Source organism: Alternaria burnsii (genome assembly GCF_013036055.1).
Source record: "Alternaria burnsii strain CBS107.38 chromosome Unknown 752, whole genome shotgun sequence".
Classification (NCBI taxonomy): domain Eukaryota; kingdom Fungi; phylum Ascomycota; class Dothideomycetes; order Pleosporales; family Pleosporaceae; genus Alternaria; species Alternaria burnsii.
In genome coordinates, this window is record NW_024066114.1 from 642010 (window position 1) to 663593 (window position 21584).

The window sequence follows — 21584 nt, forward strand, 5'->3', positions numbered from 1 at the left end:
TACCCCATGTTTTCGGTCAAAGTGGAGACCGTCATCAGGGCGTCTTATCTATGGCTGAACCACAAGTAAGCTTTGACAAGCTTCAACCACTAGGCTGGACATGCCCTATCCGTATCAGCCGACGTCAATGGCGGCATGCCTAACGACACAGCATCCGCGCGTTCTTTGGCGTCGCATCGTCAGGCCAAGGATTATATAGAGTCCGTCTCCTCGTCTCTCGTTCCGTAGACATCGAGTCCCTGTCTCGTCAATTCATTCGCCGCCTGGATACGCCACCATGAAGCCCGACGAGCGACATACACTGGATGACGAGGCCCAATTGCAGGCTCTCGGCCACAAGGGCGAGCTGAAGCGCAACTTCAGTCTGCTGTCTATGCTTGGGCTTGCTTTCGCCATCTTGAACTCGTGGACGGCGCTTTCATCGTCAATCGGACTAGCTCTGCCTTCCGGTGGCTCAACCAGCGTCATATGGGGACTCGTCACAGCTGGTATATGCAACTTGTGTCTGGCCGCGTCCCTGGCCGAATTTCTATCAGCATATCCCACTGCTGGTGGACAGTAAGCATCTCCGAGCAGGTTTTGTATTGTCAGCTCACAATATTGCAGATATCATTGGGTCGCCGTCATAACCCCACGGAAATGGGTTCCACTCGCGTCTTTTATTACTGGATGGATCAATGTATCCGGATGGCTTGCACTGACTACTTCCGGAGGTTTACTAGCGTCTCAGCTCATCTCTGGCCTAATCGCATTATACCATCCCGACTTTACGCTGCATCCATGGCAGGTCTGGCTAATTTATGTCGCTTGGACGATCATCGCCTTCATCATCAACGCCTTTATGAACAATCTTCTGCCCTACGTCAATCGTGGTGCCTTCATCTGGTCAATCGGCGGTTTTGCGATTGTCTGCATCACCGTCCTAGCTTGCTCATCCCCGGAATACGCGTCCGGAGAATTCGTCTTCACCGAGTTCATCAATGAGACGGGCTGGCCGGACGGTATTGCGTGGCTTCTAGGCTTGCTTCAAGGTGGTTTTGGGCTCACCGGTTACGACGCAGTCGCACATATGATTGAGGAGATACCGAATGCTGCAGTTGAGGGGCCAAAGATCATGATTTACTGCGTCTGTATTGGAACAGTAACTGGCTTCATCTTCCTCATGGTCTTGCTATTTGTCTCCGGTGGCGATGCAGAGTCCATCATTTCAGCAGCGCCAGGCCCCTTGTTACAGATCTTGTATAATGCTACAAGCAGCCGAGCTGGAGCAGCATGTCTACTAATGTTCCCATTGGTTTGCATTCTCTTCGCAGAGACTGCCATCATGACCACTTCTAGTCGCATGACATACGCATTCGCTCGGGATGGCGGCCTTCCATTTTCCAAGTTCTTCGCAAAGGTGCACCCACGCCTGGGTCAGCCGCTCAACGCCCTAATCCTAGCTGCAACTTTGACTATTCTCTTTGGATTGATCTTAATCGGATCGAGCAGCGCTTTCAACGCTCTTATCTCAGCATCAGTTGTTGCCTTGGGTGTGAGTTATGCGATACCCGTTGCGATCAATGTCTGCCGTGGTAGGAAGATGCTCGGACCCAGAGCCTTTGTTTTGCCTGGACCCTTCGGCTGGATTGCGAACCTGATTGGTATCGCATACACTATCGTCACTACTGTTCTCTTCTTGTTCCCGCCTGAATTGCCCGTCTCAGCTTCGAGCATGAGTAAGTGCTTTTTGCCGACTACATGTATTATGCTAACTAGTCCAGACTACTGCGTCGTCGCCTTTGGTATAATCTTGTTCATTAGCACCTTCCAATGGTTCGTAGATGGACGCAAGAATTTTACTGGCCCTCGAGCAGATGTGGGCCTCGAAGTCTTGGAAGCCATGAAAAGCCATGAGCCAAACGACGCTACAGCTCAACATTCCAAGGATGTCGATGGGGGCAAAGACTTGCATGAGATGGAAAGGTAGGAACTACTACAAACAGCAACATAATCTATGATTCCATGTCCCTCGGCGCTACTCTTACAAGTTTCACATCACGGCCTAGACACGGTCATGCGCCTTGGCCACATAGCCAGTGAAAGTGCAAATTAGGCCCAGCCTTTGTCATTGAAGTCACCCTCCGCGCCCTTATATCAACACAACCTTTCACTTCGCTTGGCACTGTGATAGTACTGATGCCCCACGCTCTCCTAACTGTATATACCATTCTCCGTTCACAGCATTGTTCCACTTGCACCACCTCGCAGAACGGCCTAATCATCCATAGAAGCCTTACTTCAACATATCGGATTTCCAAAAGCAAAAAGCAAATATGCTTAGCACCTTTCGCAAACTCATTAACTATTGGGGTAGCCTGAACGCGAACGCCCCCGAGAAGCCTAACGACATACCGACCAAGGCGGCGTCTTCCCAAATCAGTGGCTCGCCGTCAACATCGAATAGCAATTCCAATCCAGCATATCGCGCTGCCTTCAACTCTGGAGCCCCTCTCACGCAGTTTGCGAAAAAGGCGCCACATGCGCAGCCATCTTCCATCGCTCCTAATTCAGCGCTGTCTGGATATCTCTTCTCGCGTGTCAAGCGAATTGGCGCCTCTAACATTAGCGATATCCCGCCACCACAAATTCCCCTATATCCCAAACCAGTTACGACCCGCGCTGGCCAGAGGACTAACGACCGCTTTACCGAATCCGAGGATATTGACATGCCCGATGCGGACTTCCGGTCACCTCCGACGCCTTCAACAACACGACCTGGTGGGGACAACGCCCATCATCTATCGAACAAATCTTCACAAAATAACGGAAAAGATACAGCAGCTGCAAGTGTTTCGAGCGAGCCGTCCGACACCGATTCGTCCACATCAGTCGACCGCAACAGCCGCCCTCCATCGATCCCGGTGCGTCAACAAGACCGCCAGCAAACACCCACCACACCACAGACTGAGGAAGACTGGCTCGACGACATCGTCATCGAAGAAGACACACCCGAGAACAATCTCCCTGTCGGCTACCTTGGCACTTTCCGTGGCTCGCGCCACTTCATTCCAGAATATCCAGGCATGCTACCCTGCAGTCATAACACCAAACATCACCTCCTCTGCGGCCACTGGATTTCCAGTTCCGAGCCATGTGGTAGCAACTGCAAAAAGCAGAATCATGCCGAAAAGCCCTTCAACTGCCCAACATGTCAAGGAATTGTTCGCGAAGCCCTCACCGGATCGATCCTCTCAGCGGTCGAGTCGATACGGTTGAGGAAACTAAAGGAAAAGGGCAACAGCATAGTCTATGTGTCTTGTTGTGTCGAGCAAGTCGTCCGCGCTGCACCCCAAATCAAGTCCGGCGTCACCGAGGCTGTAGCCGGACTTCTCTTGGAAGAGTATGGACGTAAATGTGAGCAGGCAGACAATCCAGATCCTGAGGGACTTGAAACAATCGAGTGGATTGTGAGAGACATGCAAGAGCGAACTGAGCGCAAGCAGCGCGAGAGATTCGCCCAAGAGAACCCCCTCAACACACACGACAAACGCAAGAGCTATGAAGATGCGATGTATCTGTCTGTCAATGAGATCAACCTTGGGACAGACCGCTCAGCTACTCAAGATAAGCAGCCACGAGGCAGTTCCTCAACGGGCGAAGACGACAAGCAAGATACATTGTCAGCCAGCAAAAAAAGGCAAAAAACGAAGCTAGAGAACCACCGCGAGCCCACGACGCCCCAAAGCCGCGGCACGAAGCGCCCTTGTCCATCCACTTCCTCCTCAGATGGAAACGTCTCGCCATTCGCCTCCGTCGCTGGCAGTAAGCGTATCAAAACTCCCATGGAGAAGGTCTACACTCCGCCTTCCTCTACGTTTGGTGAGGCTAGTTTTCCCTCTCCAAATGCCAGCGTTATTGGAGCTATGAAGCGGAAGCATCGGAATGATGGAGACTTGGATGGCGGAAGTGATGTTTTAATGAAGAGTGGATTTAAGAGATGTAGAGTTGGGATTTGGCGGGCTTTCCAGGAGCGAGTGAAGATGCAGATGTCAGGATTCGCGGGATTTGCAGCAGCATGGGATGAGGACAAAGATGATTTCTAGGGGTACATACCAGAAGGTTGGAGGACTTGGAAGAGCCGGGATAGGTCTGGTATTGTCGAACATCGAGCTCTCATAGTCCAGTTCAATTAAGTGTTTACTTGCCTGCGTCATGTAATGGATCGTCCTCTTGCAGGGCCGACAACAAGATTGAAAAATGGAGTAGATGCCAATCAAAGTCTGCCATTGCTTCACAACACGCCTAGACCACATTATCGTGACCTGCCGAAGTTATGTCCCTCGATTAAAGTTGGATAGGCCCGAATATGTTGTGGCACGCGATCAATAATCTTAGGCTTGTGATGTTACAAAGTATGGAACGGAACCGCATGGGGTCCCGTTGCACAGGGTCGCATATGCACTTGAGTACACCAAATGCGACTGAGTCTTAATTGTAAGGTTTTATACCCAAGACAAGGCTTGTTGCTTTCAAGCAATGGCTAAGTAAATGATCAGAGCGATACCCTTGACCACCTAGGTATGACGGCCACAGGGATAACATGACGTCACCACCCCTTCCGATGGTGAAACATGTACTCTAGTACTTCAACCTCCGATTACTCTTCACGCGCATCACCAGAGGTATTTGCAAGCCAGGATAATTGTTACATCCGGAATCGTCCCAGGTACATGCCCTGCAGCTGAACCAGCTGTTTGCATATGCTACCCACTATCCCGCGTCCAAACACGATAATCCAGACTGCGTGTTTGACGAGCATGGTGGAAACACCAACGCGATGTCCGACACGCCACATCCATATCTAGTCGCGTGCGACAGCGATCGGTCCTGATGGATTGGCAGAGTAAGACGCAGAGGAAGTTGGGATAAGAGAGCTACGAGGCGATGAGGTCAACCAAGTATGAAGTCTCTTTGTACGTGAATATCAGCCCCAGTACCGCTATCTCTTTGTGTAAAGCTCTAACCAAAGATCGTAGCAGTGAGCGTTCTCGTACATGATCGGGTCTCGCGTGTTCAAACACCGATCGCCGCTCGCGCCTCCAATACTCCGATGATTCACACCAAAGCCATCGTCGCAAAGTTCACTGCAAGATCAGCAATCAACAAACAGCCATTGGCTTTCTTCCTCGACGCGGGCTAGCCACATTCCTTCTGCATGCCCTTTTCAACCCGAACACACGCAGAACCCGCGAATGCTGAGGGTCTGTCAAGCGCCATCCCGCACGCCATCTAGCGAGCCCAGAGAATTCACGGTCGGTAGAGACTTGGGTAGGGATTTTGGGCCGGGTATGGGGACGGTTCGGAGATTGGGTAGAACCTCAGTATGCGGTAAGCTTGCGGCGATCGTTGCAGTGATGTACATCTAGTGTTCTCGCTAACCCACATATAGCGACCACACCGCAAATCCTACACCCCCGCCAAGCGGGGCTGGGTGGCAGACTTGATGTTGTGGTAAACTCCACGAACCACCAAGCTTGCACAATTCGCTGACTTTGGCTTGCTAGGAATGTGCCAACCTAAATGATTTTGTCTACAACATCTCGTCTGAGGTGCTTGCTGTCACGCTAGTGCATGCAAGCAATTAATACGATATACAATACCTCAACCGAGCACCTAAGATCTCACACTTCTAATCCGCCCCATTCCAGGTGACTTTAATGCAGGTTTCGGCGCAGGCGATTTGCTTTATACTTTGTTCGGCAAGGGTTCATCTGGACGTGTTGGTGTGGGTGGGCGCCCGATGCTTCTCATTGGCCAGGATTGCTCTGACAACCGCTCGCGTGCAGTCAGCCTATGCCACGAAGGAGACATGGAACAGTACTCGGAGGCCTACAGGTACGGTGAACTGTCGTTACCGGGTCCCCAGTTGACCGTCGGCCGGTGAGGTCAAAAGCAATCCTGGTACACGATGTCGTCTGGTAGTATTTGGACTAGCGAAAAGAAGAAAGTAACATGGATAAGAGAACGTCTTTGTGTGTATGGAAACCAATATGACTTCTATAAGTTCGCAGCAAGAAATAGACCGCGATACAGGTATTCACTCCCACCGTCTCTGCCATCTACCAGAAACACTTCGAAATCTTGGCTGCTCAGTCCACCATCACGCGGCTTTCTAGTATACGGCTGCAACATCTGCATCTTGCTATGGCGTCGCTCGCCTATGCGTTTCTATTGGCCATTGGTCTACTAGTGGCAAAGGTAATCGCCCGGAAGCCATCAATCTTCCACGACAACGACTGACGATAACAGTTCCTCTATGTTGGCCTCACGTGCCCCACGAAGCATTTACCTGGTCCTTGGTATACTCGCTTCACGCATTACCGTCTGAAGCGTGCCGTAGTAACAGGACAACGTATCTTCTACATTGACTCCCTTCACGAGAAATATGGCCCCATCGTGCGACTATCTCCCACCGAAGTCGCCGTCGCCGACCTGGATGCCTTCAAGGAGATTCACAAGATTGGTACCAAGTACATGAAGAGCGAGTGGTATCTCCGTCTGGCCAACTTCCCTAAGGCCGGTGTTTTTACCATGCTTGACCCACGTGAGCATGGACCTCGAAGGAAGCTATTGTCGAGATCTTTCAGCAGGACCTACCTCGTTGAACATTGGGAGTCGGTGGTAAGAGACAAGGCGCTCATGGCCGTGACGAAGATCAAAGCCGATGCCATGCAAAGCACCGCCGATGTCTACAACTGGTGGATGCTTCTCGCATCAGACGTTAGCGCCCACCTCGCCTTTGGAGACTCATTTGGCATGTTAGAGTCAGGACATGTAAGTAGTCACAGCGATAGACACTCGACACACCAGCTAACGGGCCACAGCAAAACCAATTCATGCGTGTGCTCAAGAAGTTGACAATGGGTGCGGGTATCATGGTCGAGATGCCTTTCCTCCGCCTCCTACGCTTCGTTCCCGTTCCTGCAGTACAAGAGATGTTCAACGCCAACGAATTCATACTTGCTGGCGCCGGCAAAGCCGTGGAAACAGCTCGATCGCGTACCGGCGAGAACAACATTTTCGCTAAGGTCATTGAGGACTGCGAGAAAGAAGGTGAGGGCCATATCGATGACATGGACGTCAGAATCGAAGCCATGAACGTCATCATCGCAGGTACTGATACTACGGGTGTTACTCTGACATACCTCACGTGGGCCGTGCTGCAACGACCAGAGTTGCAAGCGGCACTTGAGGCTGAGACTGCGGCGTTGGAAGAGGGCTTCACGGAGAATGATTTGATCAAGCTGCCATTGCTTAACGCTGTCATCGAGGAGACGCTTCGATTGTATGGTGCTGCGCCGAGCAGTTTGCCGAGAGTTGTACCTCAGGGTGGCACCAAATTTGCTGGACATTATATTCCACAGGGCGTAACGGTTGATACTCAGGCGTATACCTTCCATCGCGACCCTAAGATCTGGAGTGATCCTTTGACGTAGGTCACCTCGTCGTCTCATACTCAATATCATCAGCTAATGCTCATAGTTTCAATCCACAACGCTGGATCGCAGACAAAGAGGGTATGGTTGCAGAGGCTCAATCACCCGCTGCTAAGCTCGCGTTTCATCCTTTCGGTGCTGGCGCACGATCGTGTATTGGTATCCATCTGGCGCGCATGGAACTGAGATATGCTGTTGCATTCTTCTTCCGTGACTGCAGGGGTATAAGGTTGGCCGAATCAACGACGCCCGAGAGTATGGAATTTGAGGTAAGTCTGATGTGAGGGTTGTACATGTGGAATACGTGCTGACGTTGATGACAGAATTTCTTCCTAATTGCACCGAAAGCGCATCGTTGTGAGATCACATTCAAGCAGGGCCTGTAGAGTGAGAATGACTGGCGGAGCACTATCGTAACATGTAGTTATTACCATAAATGATACTTGTTCATGATCCGACGAGTTAAAGTTGTAATAGTGCTATTTGTGGGCGCTTTGAAACCCCTACTTAGATCTACGTCATGGACTAATCGCCAAACAACGTCTTCGTATTCTGATCGAAATTACTAGGGAATTAGCAGGCGTACTCGTAGGTAGACCTGCGATAGACTTACCAAGAATCTACAGGATGCTGCAAACAACGCCGTGCTTTCTCTTACCATCTCTCTTCTCAGCTAGCCTGTTCCAGTCCGTCTTCTCAGTCATACCTCGATGATCCTTCCACGCACTCTGACTTGGACCCTTCTCATTGGCGCTAGCTTCGCTGTAATAATAGTGGAAGTCTTCAGTCTCTTGCTGCTGCCTCTGAGCCCCTCTCGAACTGGAGAACGCGTCCTCTTGCTCGAACTGAGCGAAGTCGGTCTTATGATGAGTCTGATCATGGTCAGGGACAGAGGTGGTGACACCGCCAGAGAATAGGCCTGAGGATCGGTGCACAAGATCAGAATATTTCTCGATTTCAGTTCTTACAGAATCTTACCAGATGTAGTAGTGGCAGCGACAGACATTCTGGTAGCCGCAGGCTCGGCGATGGGGGAGGCCAGGGCAACAGTGGCCACGGTGACCACCAAAGGGATGATGGCGTCGTGCATTTCTAGAACAATGTATAAGGAGACTAGGTCGGTAATTTTAGCGATGAATTGCTGAGCTAGAATGATGACTAGGATAGGTATAGATGAGAGTCGTGCTCGCGAATTATGAGAAAAGATGGTGAGGCGAAGTTTCCCTAGTCCGGTACTTTGGGAACTATATTGCGATCAGGCTTATGTATTGTTAAAATTTTTCTCCGTCTTGAGGATGGAAAATAGGGTACGGAGGATGTGGCGATACTTTGTGCGCCGTTCACAGCAAGAATCGCAACCATTTGGCCACAATAACCACAGCATAACTGATCTGTGCGACAGCATCCTTTTGTTATCTGTATCCGCACACGGGGGCTGGACGACAAAAAATCGCGTTTGGTAACGAGAAAAACCAGGTTTCTTATCCATCGAGCCAACGCCGGGGAAAGCCGTCCCATGGTTGGAGAACGATATGACAGCTTCCATATAGTGGCCTCTCTTATCTGCATCTCCATTATAAAATTCCATCACTACTACGTGCACTTTACAACCAAGGTTGCACATTTCCAAATTTCCAGCTTTGTTGGGCACGGAATAGTCCTCAATGGGTTGGAAGCGTGGTTCAGGCAGTTTTGATCCCTTTTCTTTTGACTCCAGCCATCACTTCTCAAGTCATGTCAGATTTTAGCCTCAAACCTCCGTTCTCTGAATCTCTAGATTGTAACCCACATTCTGGAATAGAAGGTGCCGTCCATCCGTTGACACGTGGTGCGGTAAATCCAAGAAAATCGCATGTTCCCGAACTCTGACGAAGGCATCGTCAGTGACTTCGAGGCCACTTATCTCGACGTGTTCAATAACTGGACACCATGTTTCTTTCAGTCGTGCAAGATCCTGAAGATATGTCGCGTCTAGATCTGCGAACTGGCAGCGTTGCAGTTTCAATAACTTGAGTGACAACGGTAGATCACCAAGCTTAGCGAGCTTCTCGAATTCGATCGTTAGGAGCGACAAATGCTCAAAGTCGCGAATTGAGGGGTAGATATAGTCATCTAGGCCCACACCAGTCTCCCACAGGTCCTGCTGGAAAATTGGATCACCGAGGTCGTAGTAGTAACGAAAGTCCAAATGCAGCGTCTCTAAAGTCCGCCGATGATTTTCTAGTAGCGCTTTCACAAGATCTCGAGGGCAAACCAGTGGCTGATGGGCTACGTCCCACATCATGCAATCATGGCGCCTCCCATCTGGAATGATGAGTTTGAAGACGGTTAAGCGTGGACATGCGTACAAGAGTGCTTTCATGATAGAGAGCGGTCCCAAGCTCCAAAACAGCTCAGCTACTGTGTGTGTCACTGTGTTAGTAGCAGGACGCTCGCCTGTTATGTCTGATACATCGCTCTCGGTTGAGAATCTTTCGAAGGCAGGGTAATGCATGAAGGGGATAAAGTCTTCCAGATCGATTGGTCCCTTTTCATATCGCTTGTGCCTGCAGATCTTTGAGTCAGCAAAATCTGCAGATTAGGCCTGAATGCAGGTGCTGAGTCGCTAGGCAGCTTCTATATTCTGTAGGTGCACTTACAAGTGGAACGTCTTCAACTTAGCAAGGAATGAAGTGTCGGCATCTCTCTTCCCGTGCATGTGTTGTAGCAGCGCGCGCGGATGTTCGATCTGCGCTTCAAGGTGAACATGTTGGACGTTTGGCACTCGGGCAAGAACGTATAACGCAAGCGGTTTGTAGCAGAGTTCCGGTTCGATCTCACCATCATGCCCTCCTATCAATGTTGATAACCTCATGAATGTGTCATCACGTCCAAGGTCAGGCCACTCGTAGCGTATTCCTCGGTCGTTGAATAAAATCAGCTCTCGCGTCTTATTTGCTAGCTCGGGATATTCTATCGAAGCTTCGAGGAAGAGCTTGAGAGATCTCAAAGGGTCTGGCACTGGCTCTGCCAGTTGCACACAAGTGTAAAGCGCCGGCCGCGCGACAGACACTAACGTGCGGGACGTTCGGCATAAGCTCAGTAAGGCTTCAACATCGGGTGCATCGCTCGATGTGAAGTATGCAACAATGGAAAGTAAGATCTCATTAGAAAGGCCAGTGAGTTTGGCCATCGTCTGATGCGAAGTCGGGAAGGGAGGTAAGCTCGTGGCAAAAGGTGCGTTAGCCTGCTGACGGCGACGATGCCCGTCCAGGCTCCCTAGGCCGGGCTGGTTAGTCCCCAGCCACTTAAGGTGTCTGCACCCCTGGTCTCATCACGCCTCATCGCGCCTCATGACATTCGCCAGAACAAAACACGCATGATGCTAGTGGAATCAAGCATATCAATTCGGGTAAGCAGCTCTAACACCAAGGGGAAAGTCGGAAATAAGCTGATGGTAGGGAGCCCTTATTACACCACAACAACGTACATATTTCTAAAATCCAAAATTTCGGAAGTACTCACAGCCTTATGTTGTATCTGTCTACCTTATTATTTTTTTTATTACGACGTTGTAGTGCGTAGTTGAGGTAAGGAGGGTTTGTGTTCTGAATCTTACTTCCGACTTTCCCCTCGGTGCTCAAGAGCAGATAGCTCTGAAGTTCTCATTGCTACATCATCTAATCATATTATTAAGTTTGATCAACAAGCGCATCGGCCCATCATCTGTCCGATCATAGCAGCGCGGGAAACGGTCTTTGTTTTCCAATCAGTAATCGCAGTCTACAGCACCGCCACTGTGTATGGTAACGATCCTCCGATTATATCACATCCCTAGACACCGCGATGTTCCTTACGCGTCTCTGCACGAGCAATGAGCACTTTGAGATTAACTATGAAGCTGCAAGTGGAAGTTTAAGATCGGGTGGGACCATGATTAGAAAATGGTTCCGGAGGTCCTCTTGTCGTATATAGACCAAAGTGCAGAAGTCTAGACATTACTCAGTTCAGATCCGTTATCTTGTTCGACAATGCTGGTGCCGGTCACAGCACTGGCGAAATCGGCGACTCTATCGCTGCCCAGGATGACATAGCAGTTGCCCTTCTCCAGGCTATCAAAGTGGACAAGGTCAACTTGCTCGGTTTCTCTATGGGAGGCGGTATTGCGCAGCACATTACCATCAACTACCCTGACCTTGTGGAGAAGGCTGTCATCGCTGGATCGATCTTTGGAAACGGACCTGGTATTGAACTGGCCACGGATGCGACTTTTGCTATTGTTCGCCAGCCTGTAGTTCCCCAAGAGTAAGGCCTGGGCTTGTTCTTCTACCCTTCCAACACTGGCACGGCTGCAGCTGTCGACCACGCTGATCGCATCGCCGAGCGGAACTTGCCAGGCGAGAACAAGACGAACCAAGTGCAAGAGCCTGATACCTCTGGACACCTCAACGCTATCCTCGACTTCACCCGTAACTCCACATACCTGGAGCAAGCGAAAAATATCAAGGCGTCGCTTTTTATTACCTCCGGAACACGCAATGTCTTAGCACCTTCCTCTGGCGACTTTGTCCTCCAGCAAAAGGTTCCTGGCTCCTATTTGCAAGTCTTCCCAGACTCCGGACATGGTCACCTCTTCCAGTCTCCAAAGGCTTTCTTCGAACTAGTGCAGGAGTTTCTAGGCGCCTAGAAGGTGTTTAATGTATGATAGTAGACTAACAGTAGTTTTTACGATTTTATGTAAGTCAGCCTATTTACATCCCAATATATGAGTGATTTTCACATGGAAGCCTTTGCAAAGGAGTGGTAGTTGTCCAGCGGTGCATCCTTTTCCATAAGCTTCCACAGTTGCTCGATTTGCTGCACTGTCTCAGACTTCAAAGGGCCCGCATCAAGTGCCGATAGCGTCTTCTCCAGCTGCGCTGGCCGGCTTGCTCCAAGGATGATTGCGTCACCAAGTCCCGCATCGAGCTTGGAATTGAAGACCGCCCAGCGATAGGCAAGGTTTACGCCCGAGTCGCCTGCTGACTCCGCAATTCTATTCCATTGCCTCAAGGCTTCGATCACAGCGGGCTTGTTGTACATGGTATTATACATCTTGCCGCCAAATGTCGATGGGTCGAACCTCCCCTCTGCCTTCTTACTCTCCAAGTCGTCCGGCTGTTTGGCGAAGAAGCCACCAGCGAGTGGCGAGTAGGCATAAAAGGCGATACCTAGTTCGCGCAGGATAGGAAAAAGATCTTGCTCAATCGTGCGAGCAAAAGCATTGTAATTGCCCTGGTATACGGAAGGAACAACTCCACCTTTTGATTTTGCGTACGCGTAGATCTTTCGTACATCATCGGGTAGGAAGTTGGAAAGACCGAAGCGCTCGAACTTGCCCTGGCGATGTAGCTCCTGAATGGCATCCACGGTCTCTTCAATGGGCGTTGCCTCATCCGGAGCATGGAGGTAGTAAATATCGACCTTTTCGGTTCCAAGGAGCGAGAGGGATGTCTGGATACCATCCTTAAGTGAGGAACCAGTGAGCGCTCGCGGAGCGAATGCTGGAGATTTGGTGTCAATGATGAACGACTGGGCAGCTTTCACCTCTCCGAGACATTTCTCACTGTCACCATAGATGCGGGCGGTGTCAATGTTTCGAATGCCTCTGCTCTTAAGGATGTCCAGAAGAGCCTGTAAATCGTCTTTCGTGAAAGATTCGATCTGGTGAGAGCCAAAGACGTATGTTGGGTGAGACATCTTGTGAGGGATATTGGGCTGGTGTTGATAGTAGTGTAGATGGGATGATAGTGATGTCTCGTGTCGCGTGAAGGTGGTCACTTATATATGATGCCGCACACTACCGAGGTCTTTAGTCAATACTGAGGAGACGTCACATCAACCAATATCATGACGACTCCCTTCAATATGCTTACTAATAGACTGTCTAGCTTCTGTAAACTCGGTGGAAAGTTGTAGCAAACGATCAATAGCTACACCCGCACCTGGGCAATGCTGATAAATAATGTCGAAGCGCTGTCAGTACGTGGTGAGATCGGGGTACAGTTCATCCGTCGTCCAATCGAAGTGCCGTTGATACGTCATCCAATCGGAATGCTATCGATACGTCTTGCAAGACTGGTCGCAGTATCCACCTCGGGATTTAGCGCGGCTCCTGATTTCGTCCGAGTGAACTAGCCAAGGCACGCTACCGGTACGTACCGTGCGTGTTGGGTCATCACGCACGACTGCCCAACGCGCATTTCGAACAGCAAATAGCCCTATAACTCAAGACTGTGATGAACCTGGGTGTTCCATGGACAAGCTGCGCAGACATCCGAGTCGCTCACGTCTGTTAAGACACCACCAAAACACCCTTGTCTGCTAACGTGCTTCTAACAACCCTACTTTACCGCATCGAACGAAAGTGAGATACAGCTTGCACTTTAGCCAATCAAGCAAGGCGTAAATCTATTAAAGCAATGCGCTACAGTAATACAAAGAGTTTTGGAAAGACGATAAAGTGTGGTTGACCCACTTTCCGTGCGCCCAGGCACAAATCTCCGAGTGGACTGTGATTGGCTACATCTTTGTTATTCAACTACTATTCGGGAGCTATTCAAAACTCATTTGAGCCATCGCTTCGAACTACTCATCTACATACCTTGCAGTATCCAGAGATCCCTTCGAAGTTTCTTGGTGCAGGATGTAAAGAATAGAATCCTCTAATATGCTGTCCCCTCAGCTGAGTGAGGAAGTATGGCCAGCCAGGTGATCCGCGATTCTATACAACACGCACGAACCCGTATGACGAGTAACTTTAGCAAGTGCGGTATCTCTAGAGTCGCGCGGTCTTCTCTTCCAACTCTCTGCATGTCTTCAGCGAGCGCGCTCAACTTCTTTGTCCTTGGCTATCGCGACTATTATTCTCATCACCCTCATTAATTACCAAACATGGTCATCCCCATCGAAAATTACCTGCAGGTCTGGATTCTGGCTTTGTCTGGCGCATCCATCGCGATAGCTTGGATTGCAGTCATTCTGCGTCTTGTCGCGAAACATATTCGCAGAAAGTTCGACTATAGCGACTACTGCATTGTCGCAGCCTTGGTACCACATTATTCTCCCATCTTACAGCGCTCTGTTACGGTCGAGGTATCGATTGCATATGCCTCGCAACTGGTGTCTGTGATAAAAGCGCACCTACTGACATAACCTAGGTCTCACACACAGCGCTATGCGCCAATTGCATATATCTTGCGTACTACGGCGCCTTCGGTTTCGACATGTACACCATAGTAGCCCGCTTCGGCATCGACGTGCTCTACGTCCTCTTCAAAGGCGTGCTAGTCATGACCATTGTATGGAATATCACTGTCTGTCTCTCAAAGCTATCCGTCCTGCTCATGTACACTTCAATCACACCCAACACATCCATGCTTGTCATATGCCGCTACATTGGAGCAACAATCATCGTTTGGATATTGGTGGATTTGATCACGGCCTTATCTATCTGTAAACCGCTAGCGCAGGCATGGAAGAATCCGGATAAGTGCACCAGTCAAAACCCGTTCTATTTTTCCCAGGGCATGTTGAACCTCATCATCGATATGGTCATTATCGTGCTGCCGATGCCGTATATATTCCGCCTACGAATGCCGTGGTGTCGCAAAGTCGTTGCGGTCGTCATGTTAGGACTAGGCATCGGGTACGTACATGCGACAGACATATTCACGTTTGCAATGAGCTGACTTTAGTTGCAGGACTATAGCTATCACGATCTATCGCCAGAAGCTTCTTTGGAAGCTGGACTTTGGCGACATCCCGAAAACACCGAATATAATCTTCGCCATGATCTTGAGCGAGCTCGAAACCGCGGTCATGATCCTGGTAGCTTGCATACCACTTATGCGTCCTCTATTCTGGAGGAACGAGGGCCAAAACCCACCCAACGGTCGTCACAATGCGAACATCGATGTCGAGGGAGGGCGTTTGGAAAGGAGGAACAAGCGTAGAGGTGCGAGGAATCTACAGTTACTTTATCCGCCATCTTGGTTCGACAACAAGGACGATTCGAAGGTTGCGGCGCAGTCATCGAAGGTTGTGCATGTCGCGGATGTGGAATCTACTTCGGCCACTGAAATATCTCAGGGTTCAAGCTGCTCTAAAGATTCTGTCGCCGATAAGAAGAGATGGGAAGCACCAAAAACATGGTATATATCCACGTGAATTGGTGATACGTTCAAGTTGCTAGATAAGGTGGATGGCCTGATCCAAAAAAAGGGGCCACTGAATGATACTCCAAGGCCGTTCTTCCTGGTATTTTTTCTCTCATTGCCCCAGCACAGTGCCTTCCTTGTTCACCAGGGTCAGACCTTCGAGCTTACCATATGTCTTCACATCTTTAACGACTCCGTTCGCATTCCACCCAAAGTCAACAATTCCACCGCCTCTCAATCTCAATCCTTTCACATTCCCGCCACTCCAGCTTGTTGGAATCGCAGGACCCAACACCACAGTTTTTCCATCCTCTTCACCACCCGCAGCTGTTGGCATGTCCGCGACAAGCATACTCAGGACGGCGCCTCCAAACCCAAAGTTTGCGTCGATCTGGAATGGCGTTTCGATACCGGAATACATACTGAATCCATTTCCAGCAAAGTTTTGCTCGATGGCATACCGGAGCTCATAGTAAGCTTGGTCTGTGTCATTCAATCTGGCCCAACAAGCTGAGCGCCAGACCTTTGCCCATCCGGCATTCGCATCCTGACCATTACCGTTGCCTCGGCTGTACAGCTTTTGCCGGATAGCATCCTGAACGGTGCTATTGGTGTAGCCGTCAAGGAAGGAGGAGAGCGAGTAACCGGGGTACCAGCCGACTAGCTCGGAGAGATGGCGATGAGTGTCATTGATGAATTCCAAACCATATGGCTCCTCAGGAAGCTTCCATTCTTTGATCTGGCCCCACGATCCAACGTGAAACCCTTTGTCAAGCCGCTGGAGCGAATCGGTGACATTGCCTATGAAAGCAGTGTCTGACTCGCCCACTATCGTCGTCGTGGAGAGTACCGCCTCGAATACCTGATGTACGAGTTGCTGATAATGCGCACATCCAAATGTTGTCGGACCGTGCTCGGGACTGTTGCATGGGTTGACAACCAGTGATCCGTCGTCATTGAAGATGTCTTCTTGAAGCTGGCTGAGCCAAAACTCCGCAACACCTTTCATGAGTGGATATCCTTGATCTCGTAGCCACGTCTCGTCGCGTGAGTAATCCCAATGATCGAACACATGCTGCATCATCCATGCGGCGGAAGCTGGGTAATTTGCCCACTCGGCACCACTCTTCATTCCGGTGTGACCGAAAATATTCATCTCGTTGTGTACCACCCATCCTGGTGCACCGTATAGTAGCTCAGCTGTCTCGCTACCGCGCGGAACCCAATTGTTGGTCATGTAATCCCATAATGGTGACTGGAGGTCGGTCAATCCAGTCTGATCGGCTGTCCAATGGTTCATTTGCAAATTAATGTTTGCATGGTAGTCTGCTGACCACGCAGCCCAGAGACCTTCGCTCCATCGTCCCTGGAGATTTGGTGGAAGAGAGCCTGGCCGTGAACTGGAGATGAAAAGGTATTGCGCGTAGTCAAAGAGTAGATTCTCGATGTACGGGTTGCCCGCGGTGTTATTTGCGTTGTAACGTGCGATGACTTCTGATGTTGGTGTCTGGGAAGACTTCAGGGGGTCTGGAAGAGATAACGTAAAGCGACCTGTCAGAGAAGTAAAGTCGTCGATGTGGCGCTTTAGTAACCCAGACACTGTTTTCGCAGCGGCGTTGAAAGTCGTTGCTTCGACGGCTGGACCTGGGTCTTCGCCGCGGAATGAGTAGTCAGACTCTGGTGTTCCTTTCTTTGCGTCGTAATCTGTTTCAGCGCCTAGCACTATCGTGACGTTATTTGTATCGTTGCCAGATGCAATGGTCAGCAGATTGGTGCTGCTATCGCACCTCGTGTTGACATTGCTGCCGGATGCCACTCGCGCAATCGCATCATACCGCATACCTTCAGGCGGACCAAGCTCTGTCACACCCTCCAGCCTCAGATAACCGGACGCCGTGCCGTTGCCACTAACGCAGGTAGCGTTCCGCAGCTCAGAGTCGACCAGCTCATTATCCAATCTTACTTCAACAGCTGGCAGTCCATTCGAAGACCGAACCGTATAAACGCAAACTTGATCCGGAAACGAGCAAAAGGCTTCAGTCTTGATACGGCTACCGTTCAAGCTGAACGAGGTGGTATGTATGCCATTGCTCAAGTCCAATGTGCGCGTATAATTGACAACATCGGCACCCACCAGCGAAGGAATGGTTACACTCAAGTTGCCGAGAACTTGATAGGAACCGTATGCGTCATCTAGACCCAGCAATTCTGTCACGTTCCCAGTTCCATTGGTAAAGATCCACTCCCGGATACCCGGCAGAGACTCAGCAACAGAAGAGTTTGGATTTCCTCCGCTGTAGTTCTATGCGTCGCATCAGTATATGACTTGAGTATATACCAGATGTATTCAGACTTACGGATGCTGAAAATGGGCCGCCTGACCACAGAGTATCCAGATTCAAAGTAAGTGTCTCAGTGCCTGGTGGGCCAATTGGCATTGCACCCAGACGGCCATTTCCAATCGGGTAGGTGGTGCGGATGATGTCGCTGCTATTTGCAGGGGTGATGGACCATAATGACAACGCTGTCGAAACTGGTATGAATGTGCAAAGGAAGGGTAGTAAACGAGATGTTCGCGACATCTTGAGCACAAGAGCTTTTCCTTTCGAATGCAACGGAACTGACGTTGGAATGCGTGGAGTGGCTGTACTACATGTACGTTTATGAGGGCTGCGACTATGCTGCTATTCTGGGGCTAGCTTGCGGGGAAGTATAGTATCGTATGGCGATCGCTGTAGAGATTCTCCACGAACGGCATTCTGAAACAATTAATCCGGCGCAGTCACCGCTACTTAAACAGCATTGTAGAGCGATTTTGTTGTGACGCAAGCGGAGTGCTACTGATATTGAGGGTCATGGACGTAAGCACGAACACATCGACCAAAGTATAGATGCGACGTGCTTTCAGCTTGTCTATCTTGACTTGCTACTCATTTGTTGGAAATCCGTGAGCCAGGAGATTGGATAGGATGCATCATGTATTCCTTATGAATTGATGCTTGACAGTGATGGTGCTGCAATTGATGCATGGAAGGATGGGAGGGGTGATGATGTCGTCGGAGGGGATCCAGCCAATCGGCGATTGTATTGACCGATGCCGCGCTAACATTCGCAGACGATCATGTCACGATATCGCAGCTGCCGCAAACGCCAATTGCGAGTCAAGACTTCACAATGAGGACGCCATATACCTGCAGACAATGTCTGTCGCTAGTCAAGACGCCGAGGTCTCAATTACGACCGTCGCAAAGCCTCGGCCAGCTCGCGCCCAAGGTGTCGTCGCAACGGAATCACTCCACCAAAAGTCCAGCACCGCCAAAGCTCGCCCTACCCAAGCGTAACCTCTCCACGACGCCGAAACGGGCCTTTGAGAAGCCGTTCGAACCATTCGAATACATTGACCCAGAGGGCCATCGGCGGAAGTTGGTCCTGACCGAGGACAACCTTTTCAATTCTTTCTCCGATTCACCGATACCCGAAATACGCAAACGTGCTGCGTTTATGCGCCAGCATGCTTACTGCCCACACCCCTCGCATCAGCCGACACGTCCGGCGAATAACCCCATGGACCTAGAGGCACGCAAGTCATCCGAGACAGGCGCTCCACCCGCACATGTAGATTTCGAGTGTCCAGACTGTGGTGTACCAGTATACTGCTGTGAAGAACACTGGGCCGACGACTACGAGGCGCATTTGGAGGTCTGCGACGTTTTGAAACAGATCAACGAAGACGACCATGATCTAAGAAGTGGGCGTTTCTTCAAGGAGTTCCAGTTTGCGGAGCCCCAGATGGAGGAGATTCTGGTCAACATGACAAGTTGGGATACATACATGTACACCCGAGACTTTGACGCGCTGAACGAGGACCGAGAGATGCGCCAGGCGACAAAGCTGTTGACGTACCCCATCACCATCGCGAGTGTTCTGAATGAGTTGAGTCCCTACAACATCCGGAAGAACGGGCGCATGACACCCGAGGGGTTGAAGAGCTTCAGCGGTACGTAGGCTTTGATTGACTACTTGGGATGATACTGACATTAACAGCCCTCCGTCATACTCTTCACCCACCACGAACAGGTGGTGGAGATACCTGGAAGAACGCCCGCCTTGCTCCGCCATCCGTCCGCCTCTTCATTCTCGGCGCACGCGCAGAATCCTCCCTACCCCGCGAAACATGGATGCAACTTTCCTACCTTTTCCACCGCGTACAATTCTCCCTCAACTTCATCGGCCCTGAGAGTATGGCAAACCGCGAGAAGGAACTACCGCTGCCCGAACGCACTCCTCTCAACCCCTTCGGTGCTGTTGTCGAGGATCGCATCAGCAACTCCTTGAAGATCAGTACCTTCGTCGAGTACTACCATAACATCCACAAGACGGGCTACTTTTACCCGTACGACCCGTACTTTGACTGCTTCGTGGTTTTCCATCCCGGTTTCGGCAACCCAGCCTCCGCGCACGAATGGGAGGAGACGCTACCCCTTCTTCTCGAGACCAAGGTTCCTATCATCGCAACCGGATACAGCCCATGGGACATGCAGCAGGATGTCGACTTCTTGAACAAGAGGTTTGGCAATGAGATGGACATGTTGCTTGAGCCGGGTGAGAACCTGTTCAGGAGTCTGAGGTGGGACCTGAACGACCTAGACCCGCACGATGTTACCTGCAGCAACTGGGGTGTGTACGCTTTCCGTGGTAAGCGATACGAGACCACCAAGAAGGACGAGGATGAAGAGGTGCACAGCGATCGCACAGCATGATTGCGTGCCATGTTCGTATGTAGATATATGTACAGTATTGTATATCAAACTTCCACTGTGCAAGGACGATTGCTTGACGTCCTATCTACCACACACACCAAATTGCTGAAGTCCACAAGTATAAGACGGTCACGATGTTAAGTTGTGACAAGTGCATTTTATCGCTAACATGATCGAAGTCTGCGAGGCGAGTGTCATTCTAGGAGGTAGAAGCCCAATCGATCTGCGGAAGGAGCACGGAAAAAAGAACTCTAGCAGCTACAACATTGTCATGGACACCGTTTCCATTCGCCGACGTCTCTATGTAAAATGCATCTTATTGCTTCGATTCCATCTCTATGAATTCACAACACCATCCTCGCAGAACGTTACGACGGCGATTCCTGATTCCCTCACCTCGTTCAGTCGTCAAAGTCGCCAACTGTTTCGTAGTAGTTGTCGTCATCATAGTAATCATAATCATCCTCGTCGTCGTCCATATGGTATAGGTCATAGTTGTCTAAGTACTCCTCCATGGTAGGTTTATAGTTTAATCTGTCCAACGCTGGCATGGCTTTCAGGATCGCTTCCGACACGGCTGATGCTGAAGTCTTTGTAAGAGTTCGATTCCGAACGTTTGCTAATGAGGTTTGCGGGTGAGGATCACTTCGATAGACCTCAAAGCCCAGGTGTGTTGTCACTGCTGTGTAACCACATCTGCTGTGCCGCACTCGGCTAACAAAGGAATGCGCCATGTAGATCCATAGCCTAGCCTGCTGAGAGGAAAGCATGCAACATGTGTAATAGCAAGTTCTTTTTTTCCACCTGTCTGCGTAGAATCTGATGCGAAAGGAGCAGATAGAACAAGCAAAAATCGCGCGATATCGTGATCGTGACATCAGCCATTGGGTCTGCAGCGGAGGAGGTTGGTTCGCTGTCAAGGAACCTCTCGTGTCATATATCAAGGTTAGCTTCAGCCTGGCCTTTCGCAAAGATCGATGTCAAGAATCCTGCTTGCAGAGAATGTTACGTCGCTTCAAGCCCATCAAAGTGAGCAAATATTGAAAACAAGAATTCTTATTTACTAGGCCATACTGACGCTCCATACATCCCCTTACATATCTCCAATAGCCTTCCAAGAGAGATGTAGTCGCTCATCTCCAACCGTAATTACTAAGTGGCAAAGAGAA

General features: G+C 50.2%; 9 protein-coding genes across 9 annotated transcripts; 5 read left to right on the forward strand and 4 right to left on the reverse strand.

Annotated features, from left to right (window-relative positions):
• Positions 1-277: 277 nt before the first annotated feature.
• Positions 278-4085, forward strand: GT037_006297 (amino acid transporter; the record flags this gene model as incomplete). Its single annotated transcript, XM_038931344.1, has 4 exons — positions 278-558; positions 607-1718; positions 1764-1965; positions 2357-4085. 4 exons carry the CDS (start codon positions 278-280, stop codon positions 4083-4085), a joined length of 3324 nt encoding a protein of 1107 aa, XP_038785841.1.
• A 1865-nt stretch (positions 4086-5950) lies between these two features.
• GT037_006298 (cytochrome p450) lies at positions 5951-7864 on the forward strand (the record flags this gene model as incomplete). The annotated part of the gene is made up of 6 exons (XM_038931345.1): positions 5951-6075; positions 6159-6240; positions 6292-6816; positions 6867-7474; positions 7525-7747; positions 7802-7864. The coding sequence occupies 6 exons, from the start codon at positions 5951-5953 to the stop codon at positions 7862-7864; spliced, it is 1626 nt and encodes a 541-aa protein (XP_038785842.1).
• A 234-nt stretch (positions 7865-8098) lies between these two features.
• Positions 8099-8568, reverse strand: GT037_006299 (uncharacterized protein; the record flags this gene model as incomplete). Its single annotated transcript, XM_038931346.1, has 2 exons — positions 8099-8397; positions 8457-8568. The coding sequence occupies 2 exons, from the start codon at positions 8566-8568 to the stop codon at positions 8099-8101; spliced, it is 411 nt and encodes a 136-aa protein (XP_038785843.1).
• Positions 8569-9228: 660 nt separating this feature from the next.
• Positions 9229-10650, reverse strand: GT037_006300 (uncharacterized protein; the record flags this gene model as incomplete). The annotated part of the gene is made up of 2 exons (XM_038931347.1): positions 9229-10024; positions 10118-10650. 2 exons carry the CDS (start codon positions 10648-10650, stop codon positions 9229-9231), a joined length of 1329 nt encoding a protein of 442 aa, XP_038785844.1.
• Positions 10651-11401: 751 nt separating this feature from the next.
• On the forward strand, positions 11402-12144 carry GT037_006301 (uncharacterized protein; the record flags this gene model as incomplete). The annotated part of the gene is made up of 3 exons (XM_038931348.1): positions 11402-11404; positions 11464-11701; positions 11768-12144. 3 exons carry the CDS (start codon positions 11402-11404, stop codon positions 12142-12144), a joined length of 618 nt encoding a protein of 205 aa, XP_038785845.1.
• Positions 12145-12233: 89 nt separating this feature from the next.
• GT037_006302 (aldo keto reductase) lies at positions 12234-13196 on the reverse strand (the record flags this gene model as incomplete). Its single annotated transcript, XM_038931349.1, has 1 exon — positions 12234-13196. The coding sequence occupies one exon, from the start codon at positions 13194-13196 to the stop codon at positions 12234-12236; it is 963 nt and encodes a 320-aa protein (XP_038785846.1).
• A 1194-nt stretch (positions 13197-14390) lies between these two features.
• Positions 14391-15665, forward strand: GT037_006303 (uncharacterized protein; the record flags this gene model as incomplete). The annotated part of the gene is made up of 3 exons (XM_038931350.1): positions 14391-14591; positions 14657-15144; positions 15200-15665. 3 exons carry the CDS (start codon positions 14391-14393, stop codon positions 15663-15665), a joined length of 1155 nt encoding a protein of 384 aa, XP_038785847.1.
• A 102-nt stretch (positions 15666-15767) lies between these two features.
• On the reverse strand, positions 15768-18237 carry GT037_006304 (glycoside hydrolase family 95 protein; the record flags this gene model as incomplete). The annotated part of the gene is made up of 2 exons (XM_038931351.1): positions 15768-17957; positions 18013-18237. 2 exons carry the CDS (start codon positions 18235-18237, stop codon positions 15768-15770), a joined length of 2415 nt encoding a protein of 804 aa, XP_038785848.1.
• A 535-nt stretch (positions 18238-18772) lies between these two features.
• Positions 18773-20415, forward strand: GT037_006305 (uncharacterized protein; the record flags this gene model as incomplete). The annotated part of the gene is made up of 2 exons (XM_038931352.1): positions 18773-19652; positions 19700-20415. Coding segments are annotated over 2 exons (1596 nt in total), but the record flags the coding sequence as incomplete, so codon positions are not given.
• Positions 20416-21584: the final 1169 nt, after the last annotated feature.